This window comes from Aegilops tauschii, chromosome 3 (assembly GCF_002575655.3).
Source record: "Aegilops tauschii subsp. strangulata cultivar AL8/78 chromosome 3, Aet v6.0, whole genome shotgun sequence".
NCBI classification, from domain to species: Eukaryota; Viridiplantae; Streptophyta; class Magnoliopsida; order Poales; family Poaceae; genus Aegilops; species Aegilops tauschii.
In genome coordinates this window covers 75144275-75164219 of record NC_053037.3, presented here as the reverse complement: position 1 = coordinate 75164219, position 19945 = coordinate 75144275, and the positions used below count along the sequence as shown (strand labels likewise).

The following is a 19945-nucleotide window of genomic DNA, read 5'->3' as shown; positions in this document are numbered from 1 at the left end:
CCAAAATAGGAGTCAGTCAAATTCAAACAGCCCAGCCCAGTACACCAGCAAAACGTGACAGAAAAAAGAAGAACCACACAAATCTTAAAACACAATTCAAGAGCCAAAAAATCGACTAACCAAATAACTAAAAGTCAACTGACTGAAATCTAGCTAAAGTGGCTTCTATCTCCTTGTGATAGCTGGATTCCTAATCCATCTCTTGTACTTCACAGCAAGGTTCTGCCTCAATAAATAGACGTATGTGGCTCTCCCTCGAGGAAAGTAGAAACGCTTTCACCAGTTCTAACATGACCGACCCAAACAGAAAAAAACGAATAAAATCGTCATTCATTTGGGTCCGCGCGCGTTGGAGCTGCTTTAAGGCGGCCACTGCAAAAGGTGAGGATACGCATTTGACCAGCGAAAGGGGAGGAGAAAGGTACGGCGACGATCGACGATTCCTAGGTAGAGCCACTGCAAAAGGCCAAGGCACACCGCGTGCGCAGTGGACCTCGGCGTGCCCCCGTGTGGCTCGGGATCAGCACCGCCCCGACCATGGGGCTGGTGCAGAGTGCATACACCTCGGAGACCTCGGAGATGCCCATGGACATCCACGATCTAGGTAAGATACTCCAATGCTCTCAATGGTGACAAAGTACAGGCTCCATGACACAACGATTATTCCAGGCAAATCAACAAGAGACCATAGGCATCTGAATTCTGAAACTTCTCAACTCAAGAGACCATAGACATCTTACAGGTTATTGCTCCACTGCTACTGCTGATTACAACGAATCGAAAGCGAAAAGGTAATTCATGCTGGCGAAGGAAAAGTAAAAATGGAGTATGCATGGTGGCCTAAGGGAAAAGCTAAATCTAATGTATGCATGGTGTCCTGCCCTGCCTGCCTAGCTAGTTGGGGTGCCCTGTGGTGGAGGGGCTGGAGCCCGGCTGCTGCTGGAAGCCGGCGGGCGGCGGGGTCTGGGCGCCCGGGTGGTGGTCCACGGACGACGAGTAGTTGTTGTAGGCCTCGGCGAGGTCCAGGTCGAACTCCTTCTGCTTGAGCACGAGCAGCATGCGCTGGCCGTCGACGCGCCGGCGCTCGATCCGCAGCCGCTCGTGCTCCATGTCCCACTCCTTGGTGGCCTTGAACTGCTCCCACTTGTGGCGCTGCTTCTCCAGCGCGTACTCGCGGACCTCGTACGCCAGCTTCTGCTTCTCCAGCTCCAGCGCGCGCCGCTGCATCCACTGCCGCAGCTGCTGCTGGTCGCCGCCGGCCTCCGCCGCGGCCAGCTCGCGCTGCAGCTGCTGCATGGCGCACGGCCTCCTGCGGGCGTGCTTGTTCCCGTCCTCTTCTCCGTCTTCTCCGGCCGCAGCGTTGCTCTCGCCGCGACGGCGCTTGTTCTTGTGCCCGCCGTAGTTGTGGAAGCCATTGCCGTCGTCGACGCAGCCCCCGCGGCGGTTGGTGCCCGGCGCCTTCTCCTCCACGTCGTCCAGGTCGTAGTCGTCGTCCTCCTCCTCCTCTTCAGCCTCTTTGCTGCTGAGGACGTCGTCCTCGCTGTCGTCCTCAGAACGCGTGGAGGAATTCACCATCGCTACCACCTGGCGGCCGGCGGACGAGTTGGCAGCGCCGGGCACTGCCGCCGGCTGCGGGTGGTGGAAGCAGGCCGCGCCGTCGTCGGTGCCGTGCGAGGCTGCTGCGGCGGCGCCGGGGGGGTTGTGGTAGGTGCACATCTCGCGGAAGAAGAGGTGCTTGGAGCTGAGCAGCTTGCGCGCCTCCTCCTTGGCCTTGGCGGTGAGCTCGCCCATGGCGTCGAGCAGCGCGGGGTTCTCGACCACCTTGCACGCCGTGCCGCGGCCGAGCAGGTCGACGACGCGCTTGTAGCGCTTGTTGAGGTCGTTGAACTTGTCCTCGCACTGCTGCGGCGACACCGCGAAGCCGTTCTCCATCATCGCCCGGGACACGGACTTCCACTTACCCTTCTTCTGCTGCGCCGCCGCCTGCGGCCCGTGCCCTCCGTGCGCCGCCGCCGCAGAGGCCCCCGCCTTCCCGTGCGAGTGCGACGCCGCCGCCTTGCCTCCTGCAGACACGCCCTCCCCGTCGTCCCCGGCGTTGTACACCACCGCGATGAGCAGACGCACCATCGCGTCCGTCCACTTCATCCGGGACCACGGGCACCCCGCCGCCCCCGCCCCCGCCCCCGCCCTCGGCTGCTGCACGACGCCGCCGCCATTCCCGACGCCGTTGCCCATCTCCTCCTCTTCATGCGCCTTGACCGCCCTCGACGGCGGCGCCACATAAGCCGCGTACGGCGGCTGCGGGTGCTGCTGCCTCACCGGCATGGCCTGGTGGTGCTGGACCTGCAAGCCGCCGCCGTTGGCATGGTGGAGGTGCTCCGGCGGCTGCTGGAACGAGGAGGCCGCGTGGATCTGCGGCTGCGGCTGGTGGACGAGGTGCATCTCCATGCCCAGCATCGCCGCCGCAGACCCACGCGCACCCAGCCCCGCTCCTCCGTCAACCCTCTCCATCTGCAAAGCCTGGCCACCGGTCTCTGGTTGTCAACTCTTTTTTTCTCTGAGGGACTCTTGTGGTCAACTCTGGGTTTTGCGCTGGCCGGTGGGTTGGAGCGGCGAATAAAAAGAGGAGCGGGGGCAGACGGCCGCCGCCGGTATCGGCGCCGAACAGCAGCAGCCGCCTCCGCTAGAGGGAGCGGCACACGCTCTCGGTTTTGTGGGGAGCCCACGGTCGCGCCGAAAACCACCTAGGATTCTTTGCGCCCGGTGGCTTCATCTATGGCGCAGTTGTAGGTGGGCGTGTGCACAGAAGATCCGTCGAGGATTGTTGAATCAGCTGCTGCCCCGGTATGCCTCACTCGGCTGGCTGTGGTTTGGCAAAGTTTTCTTTCTTTGTGTAGTGCCTCAAAGTTTTGGCAAATGCAAACCAGGCCCTTGGTTGTGATTTTTCACAAGCGCCTCACCGGTATTCTTTTTTGTGTAGTGCCTTTTTATTGAGGAAAAATAAATATATTTATTTTCGAGGAAGGGAAAAAGGAAGTGTATTGATAATACTATTTGATATATTCAACATTGATTACAATATATGATTGCAAAAGGAAACATTGATTACAATATACTCCGTATTCATCTCTACATGAAGAGCCCCTCACTACCAACAATCAATCCCAGCCTCAAGTCTTAGTAGCAATCTTTTTTTCTAAATGACTTGTATTACTCAAAGCAAATGATTGCAATACTTAATAGAAAGTTGTGCTTAGAGCTTAATGCTCCTATCTTTGAACTAGAATCTAAGCGCTTACTTGATGAAGATAGTTATTTTAATTGATACAACAATGCCTAAGTTGAACCAATAAGATCTGCTCCAACTTGAATGACAATCCAATCTACTTCCCAATAAGAATTCCTAATCCCTAAATCTAAGCATGGCATTATTGTTAGCCAGGATAACCCGCTTACGTACATCATTAAGAAGTACCGACGGCTTTTTCCGCTTCTTTGGTCAATAGGACTTACTCTCTAGCAAAGTAACCTTCAAGGTGGGTACATCATTCAGTGTAGAACCAAGCCAGGCATGTCAGCAACACTCCAGCTACAGGCCGACAAGGCATAGCAGCGAGGCCCAGGAAGGGGTGCAAACCAGGCCCGTCCGGGATCAGAAGCCCAACACCAAGGTAACATGCCCAAAATGGGTGAGCGGCCCAACAACTGGCCGGCAGAAGAGTACTTAAGCCACGGGAGGGTTACGCTAGGTTTCATCCAAAGAAGGATCAGGAACTGGCGGCGGCGGCTCTCTTCCCCTTCCCCTCTCTCTTTCCCATTTGGCTCTTTGAGCTTGTAATCCGGACCTGAATCTTGTAGTTGAGAGAGTATTATCATTAGTGGATGCTATCAATTGGTATCTAGAGCCATTTTCCCACCCAATCCGTTCCATCATCGAGACAAGGAGTGAGAAGGAGTGAGAAGTAGAAGAGGCTCGCCATGGACGACGAGGCTAAGAAGTTCATAAGGGAGCTCATGGGGGAGCTTTGCACTAACATCAAGGGGTCGATTAGCGACCTCAGCGCCAAGGTCGACGCTATCCAAGTGTGGAAGCCGGAGTTGGAGGCCCGCGTCTCTGACCTGCAGGAGGCGGTGGGTGCCCTTCATAGGGCGGCGCCGGCGTACCAGCCCACGCCGTCATCGACATTCCAGAGGGGACTGGCAAGGCGGTGGCAAACCCCAAGGCCGCCGCACCCATGGCACCATGGAGGCCATCTTCTGGGCCCGTTGGCCACGACGATCACCATCAAACCCGGGGGCAGTTCCAAGGAACTACCCCGGGCGTAGGTCAGTCACAGCGCCCGCCCGCTCCTCCGCCATCGTCCCCGTTTCCGTTCACCGCCTCCCCTGTTGGGAGGCAGCTTGGCCTCGTCGTCCATGGGAGGGGGCCATAACCATGCTTTACCGGCCATGACCTTCCCACAGTTTGATGGGGAGAACCCGTGGCTGTGGAAGGGGTTATGCGAGCAATACTTTTCTATGTACGGGGTAGACCAGTCGTTCTGGTTGCCCATGGCCATGCTAAAAATTTTCCACCACCACCGCAATTTGGTTGCAGTCCGTCCAGCGCAAGGTTATTGGCCTGGATTGGGAAGGTTTATGTGAATTCCTTTTCAGAAAATTTGGGCATGACCAGCATCAACAATTGATTAGGCAGTTTTATCATAGTAAGCAAGTTGGTTCGGTCGTGGAATACATAGAACAATTTGATGCTCTCATGAATCATTTGTTGTCGTATTCAGAGGTCTCCCTTTGTACTTTTTGACGAGGTTTGTGGAGGTCCTACGCGACGATATCCGGGCGGTCGTGCTCATTCAACGACCGGTGGATCTGGAGGCGGCTGGCTCCTTGGCTCTCTTGCAACAGGAGCTGGCTGAGGCTTCCGAAGGGAGCGACCGCGTCGCCAGGAGGGGGGCCTGTCGCGCATTACCAGGACAGTCGGGGTCCTACCCGTGGCAGCTGCTCTTCCTCGCGGAGGAGGGCTAGTCGGGGCAGAAGACCGCCGGGCGCTCGATGCGGCAAGACTGGCGCAAGACGCCAACAAGGTCGCAGCCCTGCGTGCCTACCGCCGGGCTAAGGGGCTGTGCTTCACGTGCGGGGAGCGTTGGGGGCATGATCACCGCTGCCCAGCCTCCGTGCCCCTCCATTTCATCGAAGAACTGCTGCAGATGCTTGACACCGAGAGCAACACCACATCGGAAGATGAAGAGCAGCAGGATAGGGAGGCGGCAAACTGCACGGCGATATCTTGTCACGCACTGGACGACACGTCATCACCCAAAGCACCGCAGTTACAAGGGTGGATCGGGGAGACTCAAGTCTTGGTGCTCATCGACTCGGGCAATTCGTCTTCCTTTATACAAGCAAGACCTGATCCAGGGTGAACTCAAGGCCACACCCTTGGCGCGACGTCTCCGAGTTAAGGTAGCAGATGGAGGCGAGCTATTGTGCACTCATGAAGTGGCCAACTGCGCATGGTGGAGTCAAGGCCAGCAATTCTGCAACAATCTAAAAGTTCTGCCATTGGGGAGCTATGATATTATCCTCGGAATGGATTGGTTGGAGAGTCACAGCCCGATGCAGGTGGACTGGGTGAAGCGCTACATTGAATTCTAGCAACAAGGATGCACGTTCAGATTGCAGGGACTCCCCAACAATGGTCCTCAATGCTCGCTGGTGACAGCAGCGCAACTACAAGCCCTGTCTAAAGATAATGACAGCCTCCTGATCATGCAATTGTACCAATTGGACCCGCCGGAGCAGAAAATGCTGCCACCACAAGTTAACGACCTGCTTGACCGATACAGGGATGTGTTTGCCGAACCCCAAGGCATGCCACCATTGAGGGCTTGCGACCACCACATTCCTCTGGTGCCAGGAGCACAACTATTTTTCGTTCGACCATATCGGTACCTCCAGCACTCAAAACGGAAATCGAGAAGCAAGTGGCCGAGCTCCTGAAGCAAGGAATCATCCAGGTGAGCCATAGTCTCTTTTCGTCCCCTGTTGTGTTGGTCAGGAAGAAAGACCTCACATGGCGATCGTGTGGATTACCGAAGACTCAATGCATTGACTTGTAAGACCAAGTATCCATTGCCGGTGATTGACGAGCTTCTGGACAAGCTATCCGGAGCCCGCTGGTTCTCCAAGCTAAATCTTCAAGTGGGTTACCATCAAATCCGGCTGGCAGAAGAAGAGGCGACCAAGACAGCTTTTCAAACTCACAACGGCCACTACGAGTACAAGGTCATGTCTTTTGGGCTCGCATATGCGCCATATACCTTCCAAGGAGCAATGAACGTCACACTGTCCCCAGCGCTAAGAGAGTTTATTCTGGTGCTTTTCAACGACATCTTGGTATTTAGTAAAACATGGGAGGACCATTTGAAACATCTGGATCAAGTTTTGGGGCTGCTTCGGAAGGATTAGTGGCAAGTAAAGGAATCCAAATGTCTTTTTGCACAACAACAGATCTCTTACCTGGGCTACAACATTAGCGCAGAGGGAGTGTCGACCGAGCAAGACAAAATTGAAGCGGTCCGCTCTTGGCTGACCCCGGTCTCCGTCAAGGAACTTTGGGGATTCCTCGGCCTTGCAGGGTATTACCGGAAGTTTGTTTAGCTCTTTGGAATGATTTGTCGGCCCCTGACCCAGCTTCTTCACAAAGGGACAGTGTTTGTCTGGACAGCTGAAACCCAAGAGGCATTCGAGACTCTCAAAAAGTCGTTGATCACCGCTCCAGTCCTGGCCTTGCTGAACTTTGAGAGGCCCTTCATGGTGGAGACGGACGCATGCGACAAGGGCATCGGGGCGGTGCTGCAGCAGGATGAACACCCAATTGTGTTTCTGAGCAAGGCTTTGTGTCCCAAGTCCGCTGGCCTCTCCACATATGAGAAGGAGTGCATGGCCATCTTGCATGCGGTGGACCAATGGCACTCGTACTTGCAAGTAGCTGAGTTCGATATCAGAACGGACCAGAAGAGCCTGATACACTTAGAGGAACAACGTCTCACCACCGTATGGAAACACAAGGCTTTCACTAAGCTACTGGGCCTTCAGTACAGGATCTGTTACAAGAAAGGAGAAGAAAACAAAGCAGCCAACGCACTATCTAGACGAGCTCATGAAACATTGGAAGGAGCTGCAGCTATTACTGAATGCAAAGCATCTTGGCTCGAGGAACTGCAGAGGGGCTATGCCTCGGACCCTCACTGTCAGAAGTTAGTCACCAGCTTAGCAGCGGGGGAGCAACATGGTCCTTTTTCTCTGCAAAAAGGAGTTTTGCACCACAAGGGCAAGGTGTGGCTGGGGCACAACACGAAGCTGCAGCACAAGATTACCTCGGCCTTGCATGACTCGGCGACTGGAGGGTACTCGCGCTTCCCTGTTACCTTGGCTCGAATCAAGTAGCACTTCTCTTGGCCAGGAATGCGTCGCACTGTTAGAGAATACGTGCGCACATGCACAACATGCCAGCAAGCTAAGCCGGACAGAGCAAGGTACCCCGAACTGCTCCAACCGATTCCAATTCTAGGCGAGCCATGGGAGATGGCCACCATGGATTTCATAGATGGCCTTCCTCCATCAGGACGTCACAATTGCATTATGGTGGTGGTCGACAAGTTGACCAAGTACGCGCACTTTGTGCCTCTGGTACACCCTTTCACCGCTCAGATGGTGGTGCAACAGTTCATGGACCATATCTACAAGCATCACGGGATGCCGACATACATTATATCAGAAAGAGATCCTCTTTTCACAAGTTTTGGCAACACCTCTTCAAGATCACGGGTAATGAATTGTTCTTGAGCACAGCACGGCATCCGCAAACGGATGGGCAGACCGCAAGGGTCAACCAATGCCTCGAGACCTTCCTCCGCTGCTACTTCCAGGTGTCCCCAAAACAGTGGTGCAAATGGTTGTCCCTAGCGGAGTTTTGGTACAACACAAGCACCCACTCCAGCTTGGGGAAATCACCTTTTGCTATCTTATACGGCAGGGATCCCCGCTCCTTGGGCCTGGTCATGACTGATGATTCCCAGCCCTTGGACATCCGGGCCTGGATGGAGGAGCGGTAGCTGATGCTCAATATGGTCAAGCAGCATTTGCACCGGGCGCAACAACGAATGAAGGATCAGACGGACAAGAGGAGGCCAGAGTGCGCCTTTCAGCCTGGGGACAAGGTGTTCTTGAAGTTACAGCCATATGTGCAGACATCGGTGGCTCAGCGGGCGTGCCACAAGCTAGCGTTCAAGTTCTTTGGCCCCTTCACGGTGTTGACCAAGATTGGAGCTGTGGCGTATCGTCTCCAGCTACCGGAAGGCTCCTTGGTCCACCCCATGTTCCATGTGTCGCAACTCAGGCCAGCACACCTCCGACCAGAGCAGCCAGTGGCTGCCCTTCCTTCTAATGTGTTGGCATTTCAGGTTCCTCTAGAGGTGCTTCAATACCGTTGGCGCAAGACGGCCAACAAGATGGTCCGCCAAGGCGAGATCCGCTAGACCGGGGCGCCGACCGACGACACCACCTGGGAGGATTTGGAGGACCTGCACCGGCGCTTTTTGCGTGCCCCGGCATGGGTGCCGCTGCGTGTCCTCCGCCTTCGTGACAAGCATATTGGGCGCAAGACGATCAGGCAGGACCTCACACACTGGTCGCACTCTACTGAAGACAAGGCCAAGTGGGAAGACCTCGGACGCCTCCGGCAACGCTTTCCTGATGCGCCGGCTTGGGGACAAGCCGTTTTTCAAGGAGAGGGGATTGTCAGCGACACTCCAGCTACATGCCGACAAGGGCAGAGCAGCGAGGCCCAAGAAGGGGTGCAAAGCAGGCCCGTCCGTGATCGGAAGCCCAACACCAAGGTAACAGGCCCAGAATGGGTGAGCGGCCCAACAACCGGCCGGCAGAAGAGTACTTAAGGCACGGGAGGGCTAACTAGGGTTCATCTAGAGAAGGATCAGGAACTGGCGGTGGCGGCTCTCTTCCCCTTCCCTTCTCTCTTTCCCATTTGGCTCTTCGAGCTTGTAATCCGGACCTGAATCTTGTAGTTGAGAGAGTATTATCACTAGTGGATGCTATCAAGGCAGCACTACGAAGCATATGTGAGTAATTTTGCGATCTCCTCACAAAGCTTATTTCATTTCATGCACTAGGAGTACGTGTCTCCAATGATCAATCTTGTGCTTCGAATCAACTTTACCGCTTGTAAGCAGTCTGATTCATTGGTTAGGGGGAGATCACACCATCATTTTGCTAATGCCACTCCCTCAATAATCGATGAGAGCTTCACAATTCAATAAATCATGGCAAGAAAATGGAAGCTAGCATGAAGTGAATATAATCTCACCCCATGTCCTTTGTAGATCAGTTCCACCGAGTTGCTCTACCTCTGAGTAAGAACCATCGACACTTAGTTTCCCCAACTTGGATCTGGAGTCTGTCAAGCCTAGGAGGGCCGGCCTTGAGGGGGGGGGGGGCATGGGGACGCGGCTCCTCTACCGTGCCTCTTATCATGGCACGGTGTCATGCCTCCTTCGTACGCGTGCGGACACACTCACATGGGCCAGAATATGAGAATTACCAAGAGCTAATCTGCCCAGTCCATCCATTAGATGTATCATACGTCTCAACTGATTAACTATATTTGTCCCAAAAAAATGACTAACTATATCCCGCTCAAAGAAGAACTGATCAACTATAAACCCCTAAAAAACTAATTAACTAGTATAATTAATACATGACCAACACTGTAAAATGAAAATGAACTTATATAAGAAAAAAATGTTTTGTTAAATAGTATTGGTCATATTTTACGCAGAGCGGATTTTAATCAATTTGATTGGCACCTTTTTTGTCTTTATTCCATAGTACATGTAGTCATATGCCAATCACATTCGATCGACCACACACAACTATAGTCATATGCCAATCGATTGTAGGCAACTGCCAACTGCAGTGGTACATCCGTACAAGGATGTAAGCAGATGGTGTCCGTGTGTCCGTGACGGTCCATGAACAAAAATAATAATTAAACTAACACGGTTATTATAGAGTAATGAACATTGGTGCAGTTTTTGCTTCGGGGCATTTGTTATTATAGAGTAATGAACATTGGTGCAGTTTTTGCTTCGGGGCATTCGGACGCCGTCCGCTTCCATCGCTAGTGCACAGGCTTGCAACCACAGTTGCATGTCCATAGGTCGTGCTTCCTCTGTAAAGAAATATAAGAGCGATTAAATCACTGAACGTTCTTATATATCTTTACAGAGGGAGTACTTAACTACAGTTAAAAATCGTCACACTGGATCCAAGCGTGCACCGGGCCGTCATTGAGGATGGCCACCCTGGATCCCTTTGGTCGGCACCCGCTTCACCAATGTCGCGTTGGGCACTGCTGCCCTAGATCCCTCCGTCCTTCGTCATTGTTGCCCAACAAACCATCAGAGTTGTCGGAGTCAGGCTTGGGACGGCGGAAGGTGGTGGCGTCGCGACAGGGCTTTTCGGCGGCCGCCTGACGCTCGCGGATGTTCCTCTCCGCCTCCTCCTGCGCCGTGCGCAGTGCGGCCATGACCACCGAGGACATGGGCTGGGGGAGAGGGCAGCGGCGGGGATCTCGGCGAGGGACCATTCCTCGCCGTACCTGGCCATCTCCCCATCGAGGCGGCGGAGACAGCGCTTGGATCCCGCCCCGAAATCGCCTGCCGGCGCCGACGTCCAGGACTTGCCCATCACCGAAGATGTAGAGGGAGCTGGGCGAGGATGTGATGTGAATGGCGCCGGAGCACGACTTAAATAGCCGCCGCCATGCCATGCGAAGGGCCGGCCGCTTCAATGCGGTGTAGCGGAAGGAGTTGGTTCCTTGGGAACCTGCGTCCGCAATGAAGCGGCGACTGCCGACAGGTCGCGTCGGTCAGTGCCGCCCTCCCTCCCTTCGGTCACATCGCGGCATCAAATGCCGGCCTTCGCGTGCTCTGGGCCGGCATGAATGCGGTGCGGTAAGCAGCGCGTGCATCGGAAGGAAAGCGCGGGAGGGGCGGGTGACGGGTTTTTCATGGACCAGGGTGGTCAGAAGCGGGCTTGGGATCGGTCCAGACTCCCGCAAACCTCCCTCACTTTTGTCTCCGGTTTGCAGGAGAAATCGCGTATGAACCGCCTCGCGGACCGATACAGGTCGGCGTTGGATGGCTTTCGTGGTCAGGACAGCGCGGTCTGGACGATTGCGGGAGATTTACGGGTCAGTGTTGAAGATGCCCTAACTATAGTTGTGTGTGATCGACGAATGTGCTAGTTACATGTACTATGGAATAAAGCCAAAAAAAGGTGCCAATCAAATTGATTAAAATCAGCTCTGCGTAAAATATGACCAAATTTAGCAAAACATTTTTTCTTATATAAGTTCATTTTCATTTTACAGTGTTGGTCATGTATTAATTATACCAGTTAATTATTTTTTATAGCTAATTAGTGTTTTAGGGGTTTATAGTTGATGAGTTCTTTTTCGAGCCCGATATAGTTAATCAGTTGAGACGTGTGATACAACTAATGGATGGGCTGGGCAGATTAGCTTTTGGTAATTCTCATATTCTGACCCATGTGAGTACGTCCGCAGGCGTATGAAGGAGGCACGACACCTGCGCCGTGCTAAGAGGCACAGTAGAGGAGCCGCATCCGGTGCAGGGGGCGGCCGCCCCGGGTCCCCAGAAATAGAGGGGGGCCTCGCAGGTACGCGCACGCAAGCGGAGTAGCTAACAACATAGGGGAGCTCCTAACGGGCGCTTTAAGCGCCGGTTCTGCATCTTGGCGCACATGCGCCTCAGCTCATGGGCTGGCCCAACAACTCAACAAAAATCGCTGACCACTGATTTCCCTTATTCCATCGATCGTGTTTCTTGGTTCGGTCGATCACGGTGACTGGTCACGGTTGACTAGTTGACTGGTCAAACATTGACTTTCAAAAAACAGTAAAAAATCATGATAAATCTAAAAAAATCACGAATTATAAAAAGGACATGAATTTCATAAAAGTTCACAATTTTGAAAAACAAATTCATCGAATTTGAAAAGAGTTCATCGCATTTGAAAAAAGTTCATCGCATTTGAAAAAAAGTTCATCGCATTTGAAAAAAGTTCATTGCATTTGAGAAAGAGTTCGTGAAATTTGGAAAAGTTCATCGAATTTGAAAAAGTGCATTGAATTTAAAAAAAGGTTCATCAAATTTCAAAAAAGTTCATGAATTTGAAACGAATAAAAAACGTTTAGCAGAATAAAGTGAAATGGAAATGAATAAAATATAAGAAAAACAAAAAACCATTCCAGCATAAAAAAGAGAAGAAAAGAAGTAAAAAACTATAACTAAACATGTCAAAGGCTTTTTTAACACAGTACAGATGCAAGCGCTCATATACATGCGCATACACTCACCCTATGAACGCACACACGCACACCCTAGCTGGTTGGTTGTGGTAGCGAGAATTTAACCAGGAGATCTCCTGTTCCAACCACGGCACGTACATGTGTTGTTTTTTGTTTATTTAAAACAGAAAAAATGGAACGTGGGCCGGCCCAACGCGGACAAGGGGTGTGCGCCCTATACCGCTAAGCCTATAACAGGCGCCGAGGGTGTCGTATAGGATTTGCCACGACATAGATGCACGTAAGGTTTTTCTTTTTGAGCCCCAATATGTAGGACTGGAATTGGACTTGGCCCAAATAGTAGGTTATGGAGTCTGATGCATCGACATAACAACACGGGTTTCGAGCCAGGCATCACGTACCTACAAGCGCCGCCTTTCACCTCGTGTTCAGATCACGGTAGATGAACTAAGGAATTTCTTGAGGAGTTGGCACATATTGCTAGGGATTAGGCATGACTAAACGTCGGAACCCGGCGGCGCACTGGCCACTGGCGTTGCCTGTCGTCCGCACGATGCTGGCCATTCAACATCTTCAGCAGTAGTACATATCGTTAACCTCGTAAAATAGCTAGCATGATATTTTTATGGTTTGTCCGTTTTTTGATATCTCTACTACGCTAGATCATTGCACGTCCTGGTACACTGCCAGAGACATTCATATAAAGTCATACTTTGTTCTAGGTATCGAGTTGTGATATTAAGTTGTAAGTAAATAGAAGTGTGATGATCATCAGTATTCATTATTAGAGCATGTCCTAGTGAGGAAAGGATGATGAAAACTATAATTCCCTACAAATCGGGATGAGGCTCCGGACAAATACATAAAAAAAATAAAAAAATGAGACCAAAAAGAGCACAAGAAAAAAGAAAAAAATAGGAAAAGAAAAAAAATAAGAGAAAAGAGAGAAGGGGCATGCAAATTCCATATTTGTGCTTCAGAGTAGCACCATGTTTTTCATATAGAGAGTCTCCTATGTTGTCACTTTCATATACTAGTGGGAATTATTCCTTATAGAGTTAGATGCACACCCACTTAGTTTCAGTTTGAGCTTTCATACACTTATAGCTCTTAGTGCATCCGTTGCATGGCAATCTCTAGTCCTCGCATTGATATCAATTGATGGGCATCTCCATAATCCGTTGATTAGCCGCATTGATGTGAAACTTTCTTACTTTTTTGTCTTCTCTATGTTTACCTCTATCATCATACTCTATTCTATCCATAGTGCTATGTCCATGGCTTGCGCTCATGTATTGTGCGAGGGTTGAAAAAGCTGAAGTGCGTTAAAACATATGAACCAATTGCTCGGTTTGTCATCGGGGTTGTGCATGATAAATACTTTGTGTTAAGAAGATGGATCATGACATGACTATATGATTTTATAGGGATAGCGTTCTTTAGCATTGATATTTTGAAAGACATAACTGTTTGTTAGGATGCCTGAGTATTGATGTCTTTATGTCAAATTATAGACTATTGTTTTGAATCACTCGTGTCTTAATATTCATGTCATGATTAGATATATAATCAAGATTATGCTAGGTAGCATTCCACATCAAAAATTATCTTTTTTATCATTTACCTACTCGAGGACGAGCAGGATTTAAGCTTGCGGATGCTGATACGTCTCTGTCGTATCTATAATATTTGATTGTTTCATGCCAATATTATACAACTTTCACATACTTTTGGCAACATTTTATATGATTTATTGGACTAACATATTGATCCAGTGTCCAGTGCTAGTTCCTGTTTGTTACATGTTTTTTGTTTCGCAGAATATTCATATCAAACGAAGTCCAAACACAATAAAAATGTATGGAGAATTATTTTGGAATATTTGTGATTTTTGGGAGGTGGAATCAACGCAAGCGGAGGCCCACGGCCTCCAACACCCACCAGGGCGCGCCCCAGCCCCCTGGCGCGCCCAGGTGTATCGTGGCTTCCCCGTAAGTCGGTTGGAGCTCTTCTTCGGGCGCAAGGAAGCTTATATCCGGAAAAAGTCGTGTTAAAATCTCAGTGCAATTGGAGTTACGGATCTCTGGGAATATAAGAAACGGTTTTCGGCCAGAAAATAAGAACACGAAACAGAAGAGAACAAAGAGATAGATCCAATTTAGGAGGGGCTCCTGCCCCTCCGCCGCCATGGAGGCCATGGACCAGAGGGGGAACTCTCCCATCTAGGGGGGAGCCCAAGGAAGAAGGAGGGGCGATGATGAGAAGCACCCCTCCATCATCCCCATGGACTCTACTACAACTCATCAAGCACCACGAGGAGGACCAATGTCAAGCACCACGAGGAGGACCAATGACAAGAGCTCGCGCACGTGCCATCGAAACCAAGGTTAACTCTTTCCTCTTCGAACTTCATCTGGATTCACAGGAGAGTTGGGTCCTACCTCAAATGGAAACGTTGGGTATTCTTAGGTACCAAGAAGAAGTCCATGAGGAAGCTTGGAGGAAGACCCAAGCACCTATAGGAGATGACCGTGAGGAAGGTAGGACGGAGATCCAAGCGACCACGGAGAAGGAAGAAGAGTGACGTCACGGAAAGGATGAAGACACGGAGGACCTGGACACTCCGGATGCCCGGCCCCTATACCCCCGGGTGCCCGGTCGCCGGCTGGGAAACGTCCTTGGCCACCCCGGGTGCTCGGCCCCTATCCCTAGCGCTGGCCTTGGCCGCCCCGGGTGCCCGGCCGCCCGCCACCCCCGGGTACCCAGGCCTTCATCCCACGGGTGCCCCCCACCCCGCCTGGGAGTTGCCAGCCCACCCGGGGTGCCCGGGCCATCACTCCCGGGTGCCCGGCCTCTACAGCGCCTAGGGCGCGGCCCTCGATCCGGTCTGGGTGCCCGGCCCCCTTGATGTATCTACTCCCGGGTGCCCGGACCACTTTTACCTTGGGTGTCCGAACCCCTCCAGTTGTGCATGCGTGCACTATGGGCAAAAGATCCTTGTACCCCCGTTTTCCCCCAATTTCGTCCCTAGGCTATAAGTACTCCCCATATAGCTCATTTGTGAGGTTAGCAAAGTATTTGATAGACACTAGAGATCTTTGCTCCTTGTATCTCCTCCTCTTGGAGATCAAGACCCCTCTTTGGGAAGAATCCTTGTGGATTATCATGGCCTCCTCTTGGAGAAGATCAACATCAAGACCTCATCTCCTTGGAGTGGGAAGAACTTTACCCTAGTGCTACTTTTCCTTGAATTGTTCTTGTATGCTTGTGGATCTCATGTATACTACTCTAGTGGATGTGATATTTGGGTTTGTTTGAGTGATTCTTCTCCTTATGTTCTTGTGTGTTCATCACTTTCCCCCCTCCAATTGTGAAAAGATCCCACCTAGGGTTTCACCCTACAACATCTTGGTATCATGAGCAAGGTTGATTCACGTCTTGGAGTCCCTACCCCCCATTTTCTAGCCTAATTTCGTTACTTTTTGGTCCCAATTTGAAAATCCCCACAAAAAATAGCCTAAACATTTTCTTGCAATTTGTTATATCTTGTGAGATTTTGTTGTTTTGGTCCATGGATTTGTTGTTTGGCAAGTGGATCTAGCCCCTACCCATCCATCCCACCCTTCCCTGAAGGAAATATGCCCTAGAGGCAATAATAATGTTGTTATTTTATATTTTCTTATTCATGATAAAGGTTTATTATTCATGCTAGAGTTGTATTGATCAGAAACTTAAATACATGTGTGAATACATAAACAAATACCGTGTCCCTAGTAAGCCTCTACTAGACTAGCTCGTTGATCAAAGATGGTTAAGGTTTCCTAACCATAGACATGTGTTGTCATTTGATAATGGGATCACGACATTAGGAGAATGATGTGATGGACTAGACCCATCCGTTAGCTTAGCATATTGATCGTTCAGTTTATTGCTATCGCCTTCTTCATCTCAAATACATATTCCTCCGACTATGAGATTATGCAACTCTCGGATACCAGAGGAATGCCTTGTGTGCTATCAAACGTCACAACGTAACTGGGTGATCATAAAGATTCTCTACAGGTATCTCCGAGGGTGTTTGTTGAGTTGGCATAGATTGAGATTAGGATTTGTCACTCCGAGTATCGGAGAGGTATCTCTGGGCCCTCTCGGTAATACACATCATAAGCTTGCAAGCAAATGACTAAGGAGTTAGTCACGAGGTGATGTATTACGGAAGGAGTAAAGAGACTTGCCGGTAACGAGATTGAACTAGGTATGAAGATACCGACAATTCAATCTCGGGCAAGTAACATACCGATGGACAAAGGGAACTACGTATGTTGTCATAACGGTTCGATCGATAAATATCTTCGTAGAATATGCAGGAGCCAATATGAGCATCCAGGTTCCGCTATTGGTTATTGGCCGGAGAGGTGTCTCGGTCATGTCTACATAGTTCTCGAACCCATAGGGTCTGCACGCTTAACGTTCGATGACGATATAGTATTATATGAGTTATGTAATTTGGTGACCGAACGTTGTTCGGAGTCCTGGATGAGATAACAGACATGACGGGGAGTCTTGAAATGGTCGAGAGGTAAAGATTGGTATATAGGACTATGGTATTCGGACACCGGAAGTGTGGGAGGGTACCAGGTACATATCGGGTCACCAGAAGGGGTTCCGGGCACCCCCCGACGAAAGGTATGGGCCTTATGGGCCAAGAGGGGAAACGCACAAGCCACAAGGGGCTGGTGCGCCCCCGATATGGGTCGGCCATAGGTGGAGAAGGAATGGGGAAGGAGGAAAGGCAAGTGTGGAATAGGCCACTTCCTTCTCTCTTCCCCTCTTTCCTTCCCCCTCCGACAAACATGGCAGGGGGAGGTGCAGGGCCTGGCAAGCCTCTAGGGGGCCGGCGGCCAGCCCTAGGGCGCGCCCTGGCCTCTCCCCTCCCCCTCCCACCTATATATATGTGGGAGGGGTGCCTAGCACACACCAGACAATTGCCTAGCCGTGTGCGGCGCCCCCCTCCACCGTTTACACCCCCGGTCATATTTTCGTAGTGCTTAGACGAAGCCTTGCGGAGATCACTTCACCATCACCATCACCACGCCATCGTGCTGACGGAACTCATCTACTACATCGACGTCTTGCTGGATCAAGAAGGCGAGGGACATCACCGAGCTGAACGTGTGCTGAATGCGGAGGTGTCGTGCGTTCGGTACTTGATCGGTCAAAGCGCGAAGAAGTTTGACTACATCAACCGCGTTGTGAAACGCTTCCGCTTACGGTCTACGAGGGCACGTAGACACACTCTCCCCCTCGTTGCTATGCATCTCCATGGATAGATCATTGCGTGTGCGTAGAAGTTTTTTGTTTTCCATGCAACGTTCCCCAACAGTGGCATCATGAGCCAAGTCTATGCGTAGATGATATGCACGAGTAGAACACAAAGAGTTGTGGCGGTGGTAGTAATACTACTTACCAACAACGTCTTATTTTGATTCGGCGGTATTGTAAGATGAAGCGGCCCGGACCAACCTCACATGTCCACGTACATGACACCGGTTCCACCGACAGACATGCAACTAGTTTTGCATAAAGGTGGCTAGCGGGTGTCTGTTTCTCCTACTTTAGTTGAATCGAATTTGACCGCGACCGGTCCTTGAGGAAGGTTTAAACAGCAAACTTGATGAAACACCGTTGTGGTTTTGTGCGTTGGTAAGAACGGTTCTTGCTAGTGTTAGGGAACGTAGTAATTTCAAAAAAATTCCTACGCACACGCAAGATCATGGTGATGCATAGCAACGAGAGGGAAGAGTGTTGTCCACGTACCCTCGTAGACCGACAGCGGAAGCGTTATCACAACGCGGTTGATGTAGTCGTACGTCTTCACGATCCAACCGATCAAGTACCGAACGCACGGCACCTCCGAAGTTCTACACACGTTCAGCTCGATGACGTCCCTCGAACTCCGATCCAGCCAAGTGTTGAGGGAGAGTTTCGTCAGCACGACGGTGTGGTGACGATGATGATGTTCCACCGACGCAGGGCTTCCCCTAAGCTCCGCGACGGTATTATCGAGGTGTAATCTGGTGGAGGGGGGCACCGCACACGGCTAAAATATCGTATATCAAGTGTGTAGAGAGGTGCCCCCTGCCCCCGTATATAAAGGAGCAAGGGAGGAGGAGGCCGGTCCTAGGAGGGGGCGCACCAAGTGTGGAGTCCTACTAGGACTCCCTAGTCCTAGTAGGATTCCACCTCCCATATGGAATAGGAAAAGAGGTAGGGAAAAAGAGAAGGAAGGAAGGGGGCGCCCCCCTTCCCTAGTCCAATTCGGACCAGACCAAGGGGAGGGGTGCGGCCACCCTTGAGGCCCTTTTCCTTCTTTCCCGTATGGCCCAATAAGGCCCAATACGTATTCCCGTAACTCTCCCGTACTCCGAAAAATACCCGAATCACTCGGAACCTTTCCGAAGTCCGAATATAGTCGTCCAATATATCGATCTTTACGTCTCGACCATTTCGAGACTCCTCGTCATGTCCCCGATTTCATCCGGGACTCCGAACTCCTTCGGTACATCAACATACATAAACTCATAATAAAACTGTCATCGTAACTTTAAGCGTGCGGACCCTTTGGGTTCGAGAACTATGTATACATGACCGAGACACCTCTCCGGTCAATAACCAATAGCGGGACCTGGATGCCCATATTGGCTCCCACATATTCTACGAAGATCTTTATCGGTCAGACCGCATAACAACATACGTTGTTCCCTTTGTCATCGGTATGTTATTTGCCCGAGATTCGATCGTCGGTATCTCGATACCTAGTTCAATCTCATTACCGGCAAGTCTCTTTACTCGTTCCGTAATACATCATCCCGCAACTAACTCATTAGTCACAATGCTTGCAAGGCTTATAGTGATGTGCATTACCGAGTGGGCCCAGGGATACCTCTCCGACAATCGGAGTGACAAATCCTAATCTCGAAATACGCCAACCCAACAAGTACCTTTGGAGACACCTGTAGAGCACCTTTATAATCACCCAGTTACGTTGTGACGTTTGGTAGCACACAAAGTGTTCCTCCTGTAAACGGGAGTTGCATAATCTCATAGTCATAGGAACATGTATAAGTCATGAAGAAAGCAATAGCAACATACTAAATGATCAGGTGCTAAGCTAACGGAATGGGTCAAGTCAATCACGTCATTCTCCTAATGAGGTGATCCCGTTAATCAAATGACAACTCATATCTATGGCTAGGAAACATAACCATCTTTGATTAACGAGCTAGTCAAGTAGAGGCATACTAGTGACACTCTGTTTGTCTATGTATTCACACATGTATTATGTTTCCGGTTAATACAATTCTAGCATGAATAATAAACATTTATCATGATATAAGGAAATATATAATACTTTATTATTGCCTCTAGGGCATATTTCCTTCAGTCTCCCACTTGCACTAGAGTCAATAATCTAGTTCACATCGCCATGTGATTTAACATCAATAATTCACATCACCATGTGATTAACACCCA

At 50.7% G+C, this 19945-nt stretch overlaps 2 protein-coding genes and 1 pseudogene across 2 annotated transcripts; 2 read left to right on the top strand and 1 right to left on the bottom strand.

Annotated features, from left to right (window-relative positions):
* Positions 1-696: 696 nt before the first annotated feature.
* Positions 697-2503, bottom strand: LOC109756958 (uncharacterized). The gene has a single exon (XM_020315789.4). It carries the CDS (start codon positions 2455-2457, stop codon positions 895-897), a length of 1563 nt encoding a protein of 520 aa, XP_020171378.3. The 5' UTR covers positions 2458-2503; the 3' UTR covers positions 697-894.
* A 1475-nt stretch (positions 2504-3978) lies between these two features.
* On the top strand, positions 3979-5843 carry LOC141042724 (uncharacterized; annotated as a pseudogene).
* A 2286-nt stretch (positions 5844-8129) lies between these two features.
* On the top strand, positions 8130-8540 carry LOC141042723 (uncharacterized). The gene has a single exon (XM_073511601.1). It carries the CDS (start codon positions 8130-8132, stop codon positions 8538-8540), a length of 411 nt encoding a protein of 136 aa, XP_073367702.1.
* Positions 8541-19945: the final 11405 nt, after the last annotated feature.